This window comes from Antechinus flavipes, chromosome 5 (assembly GCF_016432865.1).
Source record: "Antechinus flavipes isolate AdamAnt ecotype Samford, QLD, Australia chromosome 5, AdamAnt_v2, whole genome shotgun sequence".
Classification (NCBI taxonomy): Eukaryota; Metazoa; Chordata; class Mammalia; order Dasyuromorphia; family Dasyuridae; genus Antechinus; species Antechinus flavipes.
The window spans coordinates 211963939-211984549 of record NC_067402.1 but is presented as its reverse complement, the minus strand read 5'-3'; the positions used below and the strand labels follow the sequence as shown (position 1 = coordinate 211984549).

General features: G+C 31.9%; 1 protein-coding gene across 3 annotated transcripts in view; it reads right to left on the bottom strand.

Moving 5' to 3' along the window:
• TAFA2 (TAFA chemokine like family member 2) overlaps window positions 1-20611 on the bottom strand; it is a 551182-nt gene that overhangs the window by 14766 nt on the left and 515805 nt on the right. For all 3 annotated transcript variants that reach the window (XR_007947730.1, XM_051962156.1, XM_051962154.1), the window contains one exon: window positions 19404-19528. Coding sequence is in view for 2 of the 3 variants with exons in the window: in XM_051962156.1 (XP_051818116.1) it covers window positions 19404-19528 (125 nt within the window). In the remaining variant the exon portion in view is untranslated. The remainder of the gene's footprint in view (window positions 1-19403; window positions 19529-20611) is intronic.

Genomic DNA, 20611 nt, shown 5'->3' with positions numbered 1-20611 from the left:
AATGAAAGATAAAGGACTAAAAATTGTAAGTATTGAAAGAAGAATTTCTTCCTTCCTTTTAATATATTTTACATTAGATCATAGATTTATAGCTGAGAAGGATCTTAGAAAACTAGTCCAAGACCCTCATTTAACACATGAGCAATCTGAGGTTCTGAGAGGGTCAGTGCATTTCCTCAAGGTCACCTAAGTAGGTAATGACAAAGCTGGGATTTGAATCAAGGTCCTCTGACCTCAATCCTATACTGTTCTATCTCTTCTTCACTGATCCTGAAATGAATATGATGGCAATGTATCTGAAGAAAATATGTCATGGAATAGCATATTCAATTATTTCTATTTCCCACAGGAAGTCTACTTCATGTATATGGTTGTTCCAAATCAAGTTCATTGTTAAACCAATTATTAAAATAGTTTACATGGTTTATAGTGATTTTGTACTATGTTTATACCACTTAGCTGGTAATATATTGATTTTTTTAACCTTAGAATTAAGCTCAAGAACTTAATGGATTTTATATTAAAATAAATTCATAGGACCATTGAAAAAATAGAACATTTCTCCATCATCCATAAATCTATTTTTAACCTATCCACTATTCACTAGTACAGTACTTTAAGTACAGAAAGACTTTATGTAGTACTTTAAGTTTTGTTAAGACTTTACAAATATTATCTTATTATATCCTTACAATTCCTCTATCATCCATAAATCTATTCTCTACTTACCCACTATTCACTAATATAATACTTTAAGTACAAAAAGACTTTATGTAGTACTTTAAGTTTTGTTAAGACTTTACAAATATTATCTCATTATACCCTTACAATTCCTCCATCATCCATAAATCTATTCTCAACCTACCCACTATTCACTAATATAGTACTTTAAGATTTCCAAAAATATTTTATAAATATTACTTCATTATATTCTTATAACAAGTTTATGGGTTATGATGCTATTATTAACATCCCCAATTTACAGATAAGGAAACTGAAGCAGATGTAACTTAAGTGACTGGTCCAGAATTATACATTAACTGTCTAAAGTCATTTTTGAACTTTGATCTTTCAGATTCCAAGCCCAGCATTCTGTGCACTGTGGAACTACGTGGCTCCAAAATTATATTTCTTTTGTGAAACCTTCTCTGATCTTCCACTTACTGGTACAGTTATCGCTTTCACATTGCATGAGTCAGGGCAGTGGCACCCCACAATCTAGAAAATTTACTTGAAATTTTTTGGCTCTCCCTTCAAACCAGGGAAGAAGTTTGAATTATTATAGTATTGAAAGAGAAAATGTTGGTATTATGCAATATATTTTATGCATTTCTGAATTTCTAAACTTTCTCTGTCATCTATTGGCTTTCACATATTATCTGCCACTTCCACAAAATTATCCCAAAATTCCCACTTCATTTCTTATGTTGACCCACAATATATCAAAACTGTAATGGGGAAAATCATTATGTAGAAGGGATAACTGTATTCTCTTACCCTCATCAAATAATGTTGTAATGACTTATCTTGCAGAAAATCTTCCCAAGAAAATGTCCTTTGAACCCAGATACACCTTTTCACCATGTAAAGTAATAAACATAGGATCATAGGTTCACAAAATTAAAAATTAAAGAATATTAGAGGTCATCTAGTCTAATCCACTCATTTTACAGTTTGTTTGTTCCATTCTCCTATTTCCTCCGTGAAAGTCAGGAGACTGATAAGAGTCTGAGGAGGAAAGAAGAATAGGTATTTTCAGAAGGAAAAAAAAATGGATAGTGTATGAACTCATCCTGAACAAGTAAGAGGAACAACTAGATGACCTAACAGGTCATTCCCTCCATATTTAATTTATTTGATTATTCCCATGATTCTTTGGTTTCAAAACTTGACATTATGGATTTGTATGGGTCTTGACATTCAAATTCACATTTAAGCCTCTGATATTCAAATTTATTCACATTTAGAAATGGTCTGATTTTTTCAAATAAGATAAATTCATGAAAATAATAAAAGGAGAAGATAATGCTGCAATGTGATGCTTTAATTAGTATTAGGCTAGCCCCTTGGGATGTGAGAAATGTCCAAATGCATAGATCAGAGTTGATCCTGGCATATATATTACAGCTAACATTTCAGTTAGCTTAATTTTTTAAATGTGCTCCTATCTTCAAGGAAGGCTTTTGTCTAGAATATTTAGTATGGACAACTGTCCTCATTTTGTTTAATATGATTTCTCTAGGCAGCTGAGACATCCCACCCTAAACTTACTGCAAAGAAATATACCTGACAAATCTAGTTAAGGTTGGAATAACTTTTAAAAAAATGATCCTCACTGCTGAATATAATTATGATTATAATTACAAATGAATTTTGTGTGTCTCTGTCTCTCAATCTCTGTCTCTGTGTATCTCTGTATCTAGCTGTCTTTTTCTCTGTATGTCTCTCTCTGTCTCTGTCTGTGTCCCTCTTTCTCTGTTTCTGTCTGTCTCTGTTTTTCTCTTTCTATGTCTCTATCTCTGTCTCTGTCTCTATCTCTCTGTCTTTCTCTTTGTATGTCTCTTTTTTCTGTTTCTCTCCCTGTCTTTCTTTTCTCTCTCTGTCTCTGTCTCTATTTCTCTCTCTCTATTTCTCTCTCTCTCTCTCTCTCTCTCTCTTTTTCTCTCCCTTCCTTCCTTTCTTTCTCTATCTCTCTCCATTTCTGACTCTATCTCTGTCCCTCTGGTTTTCTGTTTCTCTTTGCCTCTGTCTCTCTTTTTCTCTTTGTTTTGTTTCTATCTCTGTCTCTCTGTCTCTCTGTCTCCGTCTCTGTCTCTGTCTCTGTCTCACACACACACACACATACACACTCACTCTCACTCTCATTCCCGCTCTGTCTCTCTCTCCTTATCCCCAAAGATAGACGCTGTAAAACAGCAAAATATAACCCCAATTTTGCAAGGGAAAAAGCATTGCTGCATATTTATGTTCTTGCCTTTGATATTCTATTTCCTTGTTAGAATATTGTATTATTTGGGTTCTCTTCTTCCTCCTCTTATTTTGCAATTTATGGATAAAATTCCAATGTTCTCAACTCTGTCCTTATGTTATACATGCATGATTGTGTATGTGTTGGTGTGTGTTTGTGTGTGTATCTGAAATATCTCAGTGAATAGAGCACTGTGCCTAAAACCAGAAAGACCTGATTTCAAAAGTAAATTCAGATACATTAACAGTGTGATACTGGGCAAGTCAATAAATCTCAATTTTCTTCTGTTTCCACAGTCAACTGTAAAATAAGAATAATAATAGCATCTACCCTTGCAGGTAGTTATCAACCCCAAATGAGATAATATTTGAAAAGATGTTTAGTACAAATACACATGAGGTATAATGCTAAATCCCTTCATTTCTAGAACTTTAATATTATAAATGTTAAAACTGAGGTCTTTAGACTAACAGGTATTAAATGCCAGAAATGGTAATAGAACATGCTTAAAATTTAAATATTTACTCTTTTTTTAAAAAACTATGAATTTATTTCTACTTTTCTTAGAAAGATATTTAAGTTATACCTTTTACTTGCAAATCATAATTCAAATTCCACTGAAGTGTTAAAGACTATGAAGATTACAGTATATGGAAATAATAAAAAGCTCACATTTGATCTCCTAATCATGTATATTTAAATATGTATGTATATAAAATATATTATTTTCAAAATATGTCTATTCATTTACTATTTAGGAATTATTTTCATTGCTAATTAATTGCTGAATTATGTAAACATTATCTGCATCACTATTCATTTTGTGGCCATTAATGGAATAAAAGGTAAGGGGATAAGAATAAGCATTAAATAGTACTATATGCCAGGCATTGCACTTTTTTACATGTTATCTCATTTGATTTTCATAACATCACAACAGAACTATGAGATAGGTGTTATTATCCCCACTTTACAATTAAGGAAACTGAGGTACACAGAGATAAAACAATACTATCTCACATAGATAGTATGTGTCTGAGGCTAGATTTAAACTCAGGATTTCCTCATTCAGGCCTAATGCTCTTTCCACTTTCTCTACTGAAAATTATTAATATTCAAAAACATTATATATCTTAAATAAATTTTAATGAGTTGGTTTTGACCAAAGTTTCTTAATCTTTGAGTCATGATCCCTTGTGGAGTCATATAATTGAACATATAATTGAATAATCACAGAATTATGATTTATTATTAGTAAATGTTTGATGTATATACTCATTATATATATATATACATACACAGAGAGAGAGAGAGAGTGAGTTACATAAAAATTTCTAAGGTGAAAAGAGATTGTGAGTAGAAGACAATGAAATTTTTCTTAATTTTCATTTAATTTTCTTATGTCCTTCAGTTATCCTAAATGATATTCCAAAAGAATAGCTGATTTTTCCATATCTAGTATAAGGCATTTAAGCAATAGGGAAAAATTACACACACACACACACACACACACACACACACACACACACATACACATACATACATATATGTGTACATATAGTGCTGTTAATTAATACTAATTATTAATTTTTTAAAGTGCCAAAAGTTTTGATGTAGAGTTGAAGAATGAAAATAAGCTAATCAAATTTAACATTGTAGTCGCAATTCTTTATGTAAAAATAATCTAGAATTTCTAGAAATGTTCAGATTTTAAAATCAATTTAAAATCATTCATTCAATTCAACAAGCAACTATTAAGTCTTTATAACTAGGTCCTAGTTATGCCAAATAACAGATCCCATGAAAGAGCTTCATGTTTTGAAATTTGCACTATTTGAAGTTATAATTATGTAAAATATGGTAATTGATTCCAGGTAACACTAAATATGCTATGCAAATTTAAATAGTACCATTATTCCATGGCATTCATTATTGACAATAATTAGGATCTAGCCATACTATACAGATAACATTGAACTAAGGTGGGGAGAGGGGAATACTAACCAGTTCTTGCCTAAATTTATTTAATTGGTTTCAGTAAGTACACATTGAAAAGAAGATGAGCATATTGAGTTCTTTTATTAAATAACATCAATGAAATATCACAATTCAAGATTAACACATAGATTTGTAAGAGTTATGGAATGTGCAATTTTTTGCCATAATAAATGTGGCTTCTTGAAATGGAGCAATATTTTTAAACAGGTCTAGATTTGTTGCTCTTATTGAAATATTAATTAGTATAAAGTTCCATTTTAATTTAAGTGATATTTTTCTGTAGCAGTAGAAATGCCATAAAAAAAAAATAAACAAAAAAACAAAAAACAGATTATGGTAGACTACTTTACATTACATTGTAATGGAAGGAAATTTAGTAGTTTAAACAGTATCAATCATTCCTGTCTGGGCTACTTAATCCCACCAATATTTAATAGTCAGGATTCCAAAAATAATGAATTTCAGTCATTGCTGAAATTATGTCTACACTTGTATGTGTGCATGCATGTATATGTGAGTTTAATATGTACAGACATCATAACCACACCCCAGAAAATAGGATTGACAGAAGGGTAAAACATTGCATTCACATTTCTCCTTTGAGGTTTTCCAAAAAGCATTTTTGGATGTGCTATCACTCTCTAATGAGAACTAGCAGCCCTTAATGTTTATTTGTACAATAAATAAATAATTAGATTGAGAACAGCCTGTCTCTACTAATGTACCACTCATAGAACATTAGCTTATTGCCATAGTTTAGTTATAACATAAACAAATATCTTGATGAAATATAGTTTATATTGATATTGAAAATTCATCTCACAAATACAAACATATTTGGTCAAGATGATTAGAATGAGTTAATTCAAGACTTAAGGGGTAGAAATATATTGATGTTGAAATAATAGTCTAAATGAGAAGATCACTATGCCCATCATACGTGAGATGTAACTAATGTTAGCCATGTTTTATACACTGTTAAATTATGTCAAATTTTGGCGATGGTTTTGTTTCCTTTTTATCCCCATAAGAATATGTAAACTCCATGTGTCTGACATATGTTATAAACTAAGGCAGAACCAGGTCAGACTAACCCATTTTTACAATCTCAGCTAACTTTGATGACCCAATACTTCCAAATCCTATATCTGAAAATGGAAGTAGATCTGAAACTGCAGAAACAGATCCATCAAGATACAAAAGCTAACTCTTTCATTTTAAAGAAGCCCAAGGAATTTTGCTAGAACAGTAAAAAGACTAGAAACCATAAATTGTGAAGATCAATTGAAGAAATAGCTAATATTTTGCTTGAAATTATCTTCAAGATAACATAATAATTGTCTTCAAGTATACTTATATATATATATGTATGTATATATAGCCATACTTATAATAATAGCTATCTTTCTATAATACTTTTACATTCACAAAGTAGTATACAGATATCTCATTTTACTCAAAACAACCATGGTAATTAGATGTCATTATTATCCCTACCTTACAGATAAGTAAATTGAAGCAGAAAGAGAGGAAGTGACTGGGGAAATAGGTGCTATAATTATTCCCATGTTAAAGATAAGTAAACTAACAGACAAGAGGGTCATAGAGGGTTAAACAGCTAATACTTGTCTAAGGCTTAATTTGAATTCAGGGCTTTCAAACTCCAGGTTCAGTGCTTTATTCACTATTTCATCTATCTGCCATGTGTGTGTGTGTGTGTGTGTGTGTGTGTGTGTCTGTGTCTGTGTGTGTGTGAAGACAGACATATAAACACACATACATATACGTATATAATATATAATATATAATTGAGTACATATATGTATGCATGATTGTGATATAAAAGGGTTAGAATTTTTGTTTTCCTTCTCAGGTTTTTTTCTTTCTTTCTAGATTTGATTTTTTTTTGTGCAGCAAGATACCTATATAAATATGTATACATATATTGGATTTAACATGTACTTTAACATATTTAACATATATTGGACTGCCTGCCATGTAGGGGAGTGGGTGGGGGGAAGGAAGGGAAAAGTTGGAATACAAGGTTTTGAAGGGTCAATGTTGAAAAATTACCCAAGCATATGTTTTGTAAATAAAAAGCTATAATTTAAAAAAAAAAAAAAAAAAAAAGGCTTAGGCTTGTTCTTGATAAATGAGCAAAGGAACAAAAGGAACCTATTATACAGGTAGAATTTGGATCAATTTAAGGAAAAACTTTCTAAAATTTATCTCTTTCCTATTCAGATAGCTAGTGCTCCCCCTCCCTCTTTTCAAATTCTGATGAAGTAAAGAATTTGTAATTACATAATCCAAGAATTGTAAATTTATAGGACATATCAGTAGGAAACTAGTCCAATCTATATTTAAAAAGGTATCCCAGTATAACACACCCACCCAGTGAGCATTCAGCTTCTGCTTGAAGACCCCCAAAAGAAGGAAAACTCAACAGATCCTAGGTATGTATTTTCTGGAAGTGTTACCTAACTAATATCAAGTCATGCATTCCCAGGATTGTAAATTACCACTAAGTAGTCAACTCTTTTGAATAAAAATACTTAATACATAAAATTAATTATTTCCATGTCTATCTGCCTAGACAAACACGGGAATTATAATTACATACACTTCTCACACAAATCAAGTCAGGTCTAAATAATTGGAAAAATATTAATTGTTCATGGGTCGACAAAGCTAATATAATAAATGATAATTTTGCCTAAATTGATCTACTTGTTCAGTGCCATACCAATCAGACTACCAAAAATTATTGTAGAATTAGAAAAGAATAATAACAAAATTCATCTGAAAGAAAAGAAAAGATCAAGCATATCAAGGAGGAATTAATGAAAAAAAAAATACAAAGGATGGTGACTTAGTAGTATCAGACATAAAACTATATCATAAAGCAACAATCATTAAAACAATTTGGTGCTGGCTAAGAAATAGAATGGTGGATCAGAGGAACATATCAGATACACATGACCCAATAATCAAAGCCTATAGTAATTTAATATTTGATAAATCCCCAAACTCCAGCTTCTGAAATAAGAACCTACTATTTGACAAAAAATTCTGGGAAAACTAGGAAATAACATTTTAGAAACTCAGCATAGAACTATATCTCACCTCCCATACCAAAATGAGGTTAATATGGGTACATGATTTGGTCATAAAGGATGATACCTAAACAAATTAGTAAAGGAAAGGATAATTTACCTCTCAGATCTTTGGAAAAGAGAGGAATTTATATAACCAAAGAAGAACTAGAGAACATTATGAAAGGCAAAATGGACAACTTAAATGACATTAATTTTTTTTTTAAATCAACAAAAATAAGATGAAAAGGAAAGTACAAAGCTGGGGGAAAATCTTTACAGCCAGTGTTTCTGATAATGGTCTCATTTCTAAAATATATTAAAAATTGTGTCAAATTTATAAGAATATAAATCATTACTCAATTGATAAATTGGATAAATGGTCAAAGGATAAGAACAATTTTCAGATGATGAAATTAAAGCCATCTAAGGTCATATGAAAAATGCTCTAAATCACTATTGAATAGAGAAATGTGAATTAAAACAACTTGGAGGTCGTATCCCACATCTCCCACATTGGCCAAGATAACAGGAAAGGATAATGATAAATGCTGGCGGGAAAGTGGGAAAACTGAAATACTAATGCATTGTTGGTGGAGTTGTGAAATGATCTAACCATTCTGGAGAGCAATTTGGAACTATAGCCAAGGGCTATAAAACTGTGCATACCCTTTGGCCCAGCAGTGACAATTCCTGGGTCTATAATCCCAAGGAAATCATAAAAAAGGGGAAAGGACCCACATGTGCAAAAATCTTTGTAGCAGCTCTTCTGCTGATAGCAAGAATTGAAAAATGAATAAATGCCCATCAGTTGAGAAATGGCTGAACAAATGAAGATAATGGAATATTATTGTTCTATAAAAAATGATGAATTGGCTGATTTTAGCAAAGCCTGGAAAGAGTTACACAAACTGATGCTGAATGAAACAATCAGAACCAGGAATACATTGTACACAATAATAAAAAGAATGTGTGATGACCAACTATAAAAGACTTGGTCTTTCTCAGCGGTTCAAAGATACACAGCAATCCCAACAGACTTTGGATAGAAAATGCATCCAAAAAGAGAGACTGAATATAAATCAACACATGCTAATGATCACTTCTTTTTTCTGATTTTTTTTTCTGTCCCATGATATTTCTGATCTGATATTTCTACTACATATGTGATATTCTTTGGCCAGGAAGCCAACCAGAAGTAAAAGAATTGAGGCACTCTGCCTAGTCTGCTTTCTGTTACCATTCCCACCATCTCAAGGCCTAGCTTTGTTTTGACCTTTTTCTTCCACAAAAAAGTAAAGAAGCCCCACTTTGTTTTTGTCGTTTTTAAATCTTGGTTCATTCTAACCATTGTAACTCCTGACATTATTTAATTTTACAGATCTGTGCCATTTTTTTTATATTCAACCTTTGTTTCCTCTTTTTGTTCCTATCTTCTAAACACAGCTTTTAAACCACAGTCCAAATCAACCCTATTTTCACAGTTTTAATCAACTTTTATGGTCCAATCTCTATATAGAATAGATATTGAAATGGTAGTGGGTAAACAAAAAAATCTTAGAAGCAGAGTCCCTCTCTAGTCATAAAGATAGAGATTAAGCTAGTTTGGTGTTTCATATTAGGATGGAAATCCCTGAATTTGGTGCCATATGTAAGTGTGCCCTATACATGCCCAAGAGATGTGCCTTCTGAAAAAATGAACTGAAATATGTCAGCAGGCCAAAAATCTCCATGTTTTCACTTTACTTGGACTTGACACTTACATAGCCAAGCTGGTTGTTTTACACCAATGCTATGAAATTCAGATAAAAACAAGAGCCACTAAACCATACAGAAAGATCCCTGAAGACCATATATTTACTTAGAAAAACATATATTAACTATAGATAAAACTATGTTTTGTTGTATTTTTATTTTGCTAAATATTTCCCAGTTATATTTTAATCTGGTGTGGGATTGACATCTCTGCTTTAGACATATGTCTAAACCATTTTTTTTTCTTTTTAGAAGAAATGCTATTCTCCATATTCAAGAAATGAATTTTTGAGAGTTTCCTTTCTTTCTTGAAATGATTTCTTCTATAGAATTTTAGCCAGGAAATCCTACTCATACTTTCTCTGAACCTTTTGAAATTTACTCTTAGAAAATTTTATGTGCATGTCAGACTCTGCCTGGCTTTCATTTCCTCTCTCATGAACTCTAGGAAAGAATAATCATTTCCCCATAATATCTCAATCACTTTCACAACAGCAACCAGTTCTTCCCTTCTAGTGAAGATCACATACAAAGCAGAATTTTCTCCTTTTTATTTTACCATCTTTTGAAGCATGAAATGATTATTACATTTGGGCCAGAAGGAACTATTCTGTTTTGGGCAGAGAAAGAACTCCAGTAGATGCCTAGCTAATTGAAACTTCTTTTAATCATTCCATCATGCCTTTGAACTAAGTTTATGATCTATTTCCTAAAGTGATATACTTCCTCCTACTGTCTAGGTGGTCTCTAGTACATTCCAATGACAAAATGTCTTTTATTTTACTCTCTATTGACCTAATTTCATGTTTGCTTAATAAATCAATACTTGTCTTTTAACTATCCTATTTCTTTTGAATAAGATATAACCCAGTCATGGTACCCAATGTTTCAAACAGAAGTTTCATCTCATCAAATCTAATTAATATTTTTGAGGTTCAATTTTCCATTTTATGTTTTTATCACTAGTTCTTGTTGTTTACCATCTAAACTTTGGACCCTTCTATATAGACATTAAAAACATGGGTTTTACAATTGGTTTCTTTCCTGGATTTTTATCTTCTTTTAACTTCTGAGTGTCTCAACTGCTTTTCCTTTTTCCTCATTGATTTCTAAGTTACTTTATTATAGCCCTTTAAGATTGTAAATAGTAAAGGAGACAACTCGAATTGGTAGTGATTTTCTTCATCCATAAGGTTCCCTATAATAATAAATCACATATATAGTCCTAATCCCTATATTTCTATTAATTCTACCTAAGTGATTGAAAATAGACAAATGCATTATTACTCATTCAATCAATCAATAAGTCATTTGAGTTGCTGAAAGCTGACAATTGCATTTTCGCATCCTGTAATAGTAGTGTTTTCACATGAATTGGAGTTTTGAGCTAAAGGAATGAGTCTCAAATAGAATTTCAGGCATTAGCCATCTGACATGGAAAATAATTTTATGAGGTTCCTTGCACTTTTCTGATTCTTATAAAAAATGCATTTAATGTGTCCACACTTAAGAGAAGCCCTGGAAGTTGCCCATGAAATTTTCCAAGTCATATAGCCAATGCATGCCACATTAAACTAAACTAAACTAATTAATCTTTTTTTTCCAAGTCTGTACTCACTTTCAGTTTATTATAAGGCTACAAATATAGAATAGAGTATTATGTACACATTAGCACCTGGCTCAATCACAGACCATCTAATTTTATGTAGGATTATGAAGGCATACATATGCTACTTATTCCCCATTTTTAATTGTGTAAACCAGAGCCAAGTTTGGAAAATATACCCTTAGTGATAATTTCTAAAATAGCCTCTCTTTCCTGGAAATCCCATACAACTATTGCCAAAGTATACACTCGTAGGACTGTAAAATTGCTATCATCTAAGTAAGTAGCTCTTTTAATTAGAAATACTAGATTAGACATGCTACTTTGGTAAATAATGTTTTCTGAATGCATAGGCTGAAACAGCTCACTCCCATCTTAACAGAGGGCCAAAACAACAGCTCTGAATAATTCAAGTCTTCTATCAGTTTCTCTTGCTGATGCCCTGTTCTGACCTCAGGTACTTGGCTGTTCTTCAAATTGGCTTATTTTTTTAAATTTTTCCCCAAATTGTTTTTATCAGAAATATCATCCTCATTCTATATTCTAAAACCTATCTATAATATGGATTTCCTTACATTCAAAAGTTCCATTCATATTTACTACAATAAAGCGACAAGATGGTACAGTGGAAATAATACTGGTTCATGGGTCAATGTCGATATTCAAGTCCTAAAGCTGATATTTATTTCTTGTGAAGCCTTTGATAAATCATTTGCTTAAATATCTTTACCCATAAAATGAGCAGATTGCAAATGGTCATTGAAGTCTCCTCATTGTGATTTGGTGATAAAATTACTAATATAAACAACTGATGACATTTTAAAAATATGCATCCTATATTATAATTATTACATTGAGTTAAAGGAACTTTAGTAGAAATTAACCTAAAGTTGTTCACTATAAAGTTTCTTTTTCATGAAGTTCATCTTTACCAGATTTTGTTTGTCTTATTTCCTAAGTTCATGAGGATACATAAAATTAAAATCAGAAGGTCTGTATTCAGTATAATAGTCTTTTACTCCATATTTTGTTGCCTTGTGTCTAGGCTTAACAATTATTTCCATTGAAGAGTAGACCATATGCAGACATCAGAGTTCAAAGTCTCTAAAGAATGTCAACATATTCTGGCCTAATTAATTTGGATTCAATTTTGTATTCAGTTGGAAAAAAAGCCAAGAAAACAAAGGGAAATAGGGCCTTTTAAAAAGATGGATGTTGAAGTAGGAATGAAATTATTCATAGAATTATATAATGCTACACCTAAGAAAAATCTAATAAGTCATTTAAACTAATCCTTTCATCTTACAGTTGAAGAAATGAAATGACTTGCTGTAAATTCATATGTTGAATAAGGGATGATCCAGACTCCAGTCTAAATCCAGATTCTAAGCCCAGTGCTAGGTATATTAATGTATCTATCTGCATAGATACTGTGCTAGATTTTTTAGAGAGAAGAAAAAAATGTAACTAGGAAATTATATACATGTATTTACCTATAGTTGAAAAACATTTAATTTGGCAATTAACATAAGAACAGAAAACTGAGCTCATGTTGTGGCAAGTGAATCAATTTGAGCCTCTTTCGATCACTTTTTCTCTCAATCCTTTCTTCCTTCTTTTATCTTTTCATTCTTTTTCTTTCTTTTTCCCTTTCTGTGTCTTCCTTTCCTCTCTGCCTATGCTAATAATAATAGTAACAATACCTAGCATTGTAGAATATTTATTTTGTGACAGGCACTGTGATAACACTTTGCAAATATTATCACATTTAATTTTCACAATGAACCTAGGAATAGGTTCAAGGAAACAACAACTTTGCTCAAGGTCATACTAGGAGTCTCCCTAATGACACTGATTTACTGAATCCTGCTATCAGAGGAGGTGACAACTGATATAGGAGACAGTATGAATGGGGAAGGCTAACAGTCTATATCCATAAAGCAACTATAGGATATTACTGCATCTCTGTTTTACAATGAATACATAAAGACAACCTGGGGATTTCAAGGTCACCCTGGATTAGAACAGAAAAATTTATCACCTCTACTATACTATGAAACAATGTAGTAGCACAAAGGGTGTCAAAAGAAATCAGGATTCACATTCTTTGCTCAGTCTTAATTTCCATATCTATAAAATGGAAATGATAATACTTGCATAATCATACAGAATTGTTGTGAGGATGTAAGCCTAAAAGTACTAGAGATATAGGAGATAGCCTTGCTAACTATAAATTCATCTTTTGTTACCCAGTTGTAATTTCACAAAAATAAAAAAAATAAATAAATGTCATTGAGAGCTATGAAATGCCAGTGGGGATGTGGGGGAAATTATCTTTAAGGTCCTTTACAGATATCCCCATTGCTGAATTCTTAACCAAATCTTTGAAACCCAACCCAAACCAGACAAGTTGTTTCATGTTTCTACTACCAGGAAAGCTAATGCTAGTGGATCTCTTGAGTTTGAGAGTTCTGACCTGCAGCTAAGCTGCTGTGTATTAACTAATGAATTAATATGGTGATGGAAAGGGATTGGGCACTAGGTTGCCTTAGGAGAAGCAAACTAGCAAAAATCAGAAGTGGAATGGGTCAAAGCTCCTATGCCCAATCAAGTATCAGTGGGCTATGAGAATGGTCCCTGCATTTATAGGCTGAGTGAGATAGGAAGACCCAGTCTGAAAAAAAAAGCCCAACCCAAAGACCACCCCCTCATATACCCTTACCCCTGATAAAGCACCATTTTCAATTTCTCAGTAATAATCTTGCCTTTTAAACCTAATTTAAATTTAAACCTAAACCTTTTAAACTTTGGTAATACTATATTATATATAATAGATATAGATATAGATATACACACACACATATATATATACATATATATGTGTGTATATATATATATATACACATAATATGGTATTTTATACTATAATACTATCTATTTATATCTTACTTCTCTTATACTGTGAGCTTAGGGAAGGTAAAGTCAGCTTCTTATTTATATTTTATTATCTAAACTGCATGTTGTATTGATATATGTGCACAATAGGCACTTTAAAAAACAATATTGCAAGTATTTAGTAGACATATATATGCAAGATGCTGTGTTTAGTCACTAAAAATAGGACAATAACAAAATTGTCCCTTTTCTCAAGGAACTTCCTTTCTATTCAAGGGATATAACATGTACACACTCAAGTGAACACAAAGTAAATCTCACCACTCACAACTGGAGGGAGAGGTGCTGAGGAAGGAATCTAAAGGAACTTGTTTCATATAGGAAGCAACTAAGGTGAGCCTTAATGGGAATGACTTTAACAGAGGAAGAGGTCATTGAAAAAGAAGATGCTGTGATTTTAATGGCCTGGTTTTATAAAGGAAAAATAATGTTGCAGGAGGAACTGATGGGAAATGAGATAAATTTTCATTTTTTATAAACACTGTACCTGTTAAGAATGTATGATTATATCTGACTATGCAATGCTTATAGTTCCTGCATTGTAGAGATGGCAATATTTTGGAACAGTCCTCTATATAGAAAAGATGCTTTAATTCATCTTAGATATTGATTCTCATTCATTTATTGGGAGTAAGAGAAAAATGAAAGTAACCTGATTTTTTGTGGGATTTTTTTTTCTTTCTATGAAAATCATTATTTTTAAACAGGAACTTTGGGGGATTAGAGAGTTCCCTGCTGTATAGATCTGAAAGTTCAATGAGGAAAAAAGCAAAGGATTGTATTTTATAAAAGAAACCAACTAAGAAACTTCTTGTTAAGGATAATAGAGTCAGGGCACTTGGGAGATACGATGGTTGAAGGAAATCTAAAACTATACAAAATGAAAACATTTGTTCCTGAATAGGAGAGAGCCAAATGCTCTTTCTTCAGATTTAAAAGAGACTGAATTAACCTAAATGAGCATAGCCAACATAGAATTTGATGTCCTTCTGAAATGACAGAAAACACGGAATTATAAAGGCAGAATATGTCTTGACTTCTTCAACAGATATTCCACCAGAAAAAAAGAAGTATCTTAACAATAAAAGATGTAAGTATAAGTCTGATTTTTCTTATGATTCTTTTCAACATTAAGATTAAGAAAATAATTCTCTCAAGGTTTACAAGTTTTATAGCACCTTTCCCCCTTGCTACTTTTATATTATATAATTAGAATATAATTACATGCTCTTTCACACCATAAGAAAAGTATTATTTTATTAATGATTCTTTGAAAAGTTCTTCATTATTTATCTTGGAATATGAGAAGCCAGAAAGCTTTTAATTATTTTTTCTTTCTTCTTAAAAAAACAAAAACAAAACAAAACAAAAAAAAACACACTAGTAATTTCTTAATAGTAGAAGAGGAAGGTAAATGGTTATAGCTTCCAGTTCCAAACTTTCAGTTATGTGAAAAGAGGAATATATTTTACAAAATATAAGGATTCCAGTAGTATTATTTAGCAACTAAACATTTTGATTTAGGAAGATTATGTATTAGGAAACAAAAATATCTCACAAAGTGTTTTTTCCTCAATTACATTTATTTTGCCTTTTTGTTTTCATAATGGAATAGAATGAAAGAAAAGGAGGAGAAGAGAGAAAAGAATTCCCAAAGAGAGAAGATAAAGGAAAAAGGAAAGGACCAGGGGAAGAGAGGGAGAGAGGAAGAAATAAAAGAGGGGGGGGGGAATAGAGAAAGAGGGAAAGGGAAGGAGAAAGAAAGGCAGAGACAGAAAAGGCAGAAAGAAGTAGAAGCTTTCTTTTGCATCCAGCATGGAGCAAAAGAGAGGATATGATTAGCACACATAGTACAATCAGCATGGCCCATTCTCTTATACTCTAAATGTTTAGTACCAGAAGGGTACTGCTGGCCTTTGCTATGAGCCAACTTAGCTCAGCTGCTCCCTTTTTTGGCCAACTATATTTCTTGAACATTAGATCCATTGGAAAGCTCCAGACTGGAGATGTACAATTATAGTCCAGAGAGTGCATACATTATTCCAAATTTTAATCATTTCTCATGTCATTTTTCCAATAGACATCATCCCACAAGGCCTACATATCTTGCTCAAGAAACAACTGCTTTTTTGGCGGAGAACAACTTTCTACCACTTTGTAATTCATTCATGCTTAACTTCCAGTCATTTCTATTTGCAATTGGACCCCTGCCATACAATATCTGCTTGCTATTTCTTACCATCACCAAGACAGCTACCTTATATGGAAAAACACAGGAAAAAATTAATAACAATAAAAACAATGTTTTTTCTTTGTCAAATTTTCACCACTTATATGCTCTTGAAATTCTATTTCTGCCCAATTGTACTATCATCTTGACAATAAATACCCAGAGCATTTGCCTCATATTTCTAGGCAAAAAAAATGCCATTTTGTCCTTTTCCAACAATGGCCTTCCATTTCTGAAAACTTTTCCTCCAATTAGTTTCAAAGGATTTTTCCTAGTTTACTAACTCTAATCATTGAAAATCTTTCTTTTCTAACCATTGTCTCCATTTAATATAAAATAACTGTATTTCTACATCAACAATGATTTTTGTCTTAGGGATAATAATTTTTTAAAAGAACAGTGGCATTCTTTGTTTTTTCTTAGAAATGTTTCATTCACATTTTTTTATCTAATCATAAATGAATTTTTCTTTCTTTTTCAAGTTAGAATACCAGGCAGATTTCAGTGATAAAAGGAGAAAAGGAGAGATAATGAGTTGCATCCAACATGCCCGTGTTCAGAGTATCAACCCTGACTGTGACTTAGGCATTTCAGAATGAAATAAGTGGGCTGAGCCCCTCTGCACCTATGCCCTCAATCTTTCAAGCTTCTTCCTTCATTAAGTTATCAACTATTTGAGAAATGGGGACAGGACATGTCCTTTGAGACTAAAAGATTGACAACAATGGACTCATTTCAAAGGCAATTTCTATGAGAATTAAGGTCAAACAATTATAATAATTCTAGAACAAATCTAAAGATCTTTTTGAAGCTGTCTATTTTATCTCAATAGCACTTTGAAAAGTTGTATTATCCCTAGTACATTTAATGAAAAAAGAAATGCTAATTAATATAAATTAATTTCATTATCAACATTCTATAGAAGTAAACAAAGGTTTAATATTCTGAGGTAGGTAGTGAAGTGTTTTTGCTTTGTTCTGAATCTTAATGGAAGAGGTGAGATGAATTTCTAAAAATGCTCTTTTGAAATAAAATTTAACTGTTGAGAAAAATGAGAAATTTCAATATTCTTAATATAATTTATCATACAAATAATCCAGCATTATCAGAATATTTTAAAGTAAATCAATAATTGCTGAATACAGTTGCCTTACTAACTGATACAGTTATTCTAGTTAATTGACTGTATTTCCATGGATGAGGGACATTGCATGAGTTTTAGAAAGATTTGTTGGATTTTAGCCAACAGATCACAGAATCAAAACTATTTTGACAGAATGTTAATTTGATTATACTTGCTAGCCCTTCAATATGACTATAGGTAGCACATGCAATAACAAATCATTAGGATAGATGGAATTATAGTGCTAGCTAGGAACTGGAAAGACAAGTTAATCTATCACAAGATATCACCATTCTCAAAACTTACTGCAACTTTGCCACCCTCCAGTTGTTGTACAGATATTATTTTGGTTTGGGTTCCATTTGCCTTTTTTCATCTCATTTAATACAATAAAAAATTAACAACATTTTTACAATCATATGACTTTTATCAACATTCTGATTCTACTCAACTTCTAAATAAGTATACTCTTGGATGTAGATTTTTTAAATCTAGGTTTCACAGAACACAGGGGATTCATGGATAGATTTCAAGGGATCTGTGAATTTGGATTGGAAAAGAATCATTACATTGTTATTTTAATATAATTCAATATAGTTTCCTTTATAATATTATATATTTTATTTTATGTATGTAAATACTTTATTCTGAGATTGGGTTCACAGATTTCGCCACCACTAGCTTACACACACATTACACACACACACACACACACACACACACACACACATAAAAAGGGGCTGTAGTTAAGAATCCAGGTTTTAGAGGCTCATTTGATACTAGAAATTTCATCAGCAAATTCTGTGAAGCAGAATTCATATTTTCTAATCCTTCAGCACACAGTACATTGTCAGAATTTTGACATTCGGGTTTGTGAAACTCAACTCTCAATTGAAGAGGTTAGATTAATTATTAATCATTATTTGTCATGGGTGCTTCTTTGCATAAACTTTAAAAGATTGTTATCCAAAGAGAATTTATATTTTTTACTGATCTTGACATCCCCAAACCTCTATTATTAGGACAATTTTAACTAGAAGATAATACAATACAGATAATACAAATAGTCACATAGGGAGAAGCCTTGGTTTTTTTAAGATCTCAGGAGTTGACATAGCTAGAACAAATTTTGTGGTATTCAATTTAATCAACCTTGGAAAGACAAGGATATGGGTTTACCTTTCCAGGAGAGGTTAACAGGTTTCTAATAATCAGTCTCTCATGAGATAAAGGATTTTGTTTTCGGTCCAGACAGATGATTTTGTTGACCCAGAGAATTCCAATATGGAAACTCCTTCCACTGAAGCAGATTTGCAACTCATCTGCAACTTCACATCCTATAACATTTCCTGCAACACTAAAAGATTTAGTATTCATCCAGCTAGAGTGAATCAAAGGCAGGACTGATTCCCAGATCTTCCTGGCTCAAAAATAACCTCTTCTAACTAGCCCAGTTTTGTTTTTTTTTTTTTTTTATCATTGCTTCTGAAGGAAAAGTTGCCATTTGCCAAATAGTTCTGTAGCTGATGTTTAGCTTTCCAGGACCAATTAATAAGTACAATTCTAAAACAAAATTCCTTCCCAAAAATGACACTTGGATCTGATTATATCTACTTTATGTTTTATTAGCCAAATTACATACCATTATATACCAAGGCTAGGCTTGTACCTACCCTCGTTGTCTTCACTTTATTTCCCGAGGAACAACTCCATCCTTTCCGGTCTGGAAGAACTTTACATTCCTCTCCTTCAAGACATGGCTGCATGTGACACCACCATTTCTGCTCCACTATTGAAGCTTTAGGAAAGGGAGAAAATCAAGTTACTATTTTCTTCCTTGTTCATTATTGTTTATGGTTCTGTGGCAAGACTATATAGAATGAGAATGAAGAGAAGTAAAGGAGATGAAAAAAAGTATGATTTCATTCTTCAGTTGATATTCTGGATTTTGAGGGAAGTTCCTTAATTTTAGCCAAAGGGATCTGCGTGATATGCTCCTAAATTTGCTTACCAAATTTATTTCTTCATACTGTTTACAATCTTCTAGATGTCAAACTCTGACTATAAGCAGTATTTCCATTTTAAAATGAATACAGAATTCTCTATAAACAAATTGAAATTCTTAGGTGTTGTAACATTAAACTTATACTATAGACAAAAACAGCATCATGTAATATGAAAAATACTCATATAAGTGTTTAAATTCTACATAATATAACATTAAAATTGCTTATTTGAAAATGACAAACATATCAAAGGTTTTACTCAGTTATCAGATGAGAGTTCTGCTTAGAAAAGATATTGACTTGTCTCCCAATAAATTAATAATGTGAAATTTATTGACAATGAAAGACTCTATTATCTAAATTCTTTTTTTCTTTTTTTTGGGGGGGAGCAATTGGGATTAAGTGACTAGCCCACAGTCGCACAGCTATAAAGTATTAAATATCTGAGACCAGATTTGAACTCGTCTTCCCAACTTCAGGGCTGGTGCTCTATCCACTGTGCCATCTAGCTGTTCCTGTTATTTAAATTCTTAAAAAGAATCTGTTGCATTTAATTATTTTAGTAGAGTAATATCAAATCATTAATTTTATTTCTTCCTTTCCATTTTTTAACCTTCTTTCCTGTCTGAATTTCAACAAAATGCCAATCAAAATAAAGAGCATGTGCACTGCTGAGCAAAATATACCAGATTATCAATTAAATATCATCTTCTAAGAAATAAAAATGGCTATTTTATTTAATATTTATTTCTAGAATTGGTTTCTGAAGAATTAAAAAGTTCTTATTATAAGTCTTGTCCCAGAGCACAGAAGTTTTTCCTCCCTAGCCCTTATTTTTGACCACATTCCCATCTCTTTGAAAGCCAATGATATTG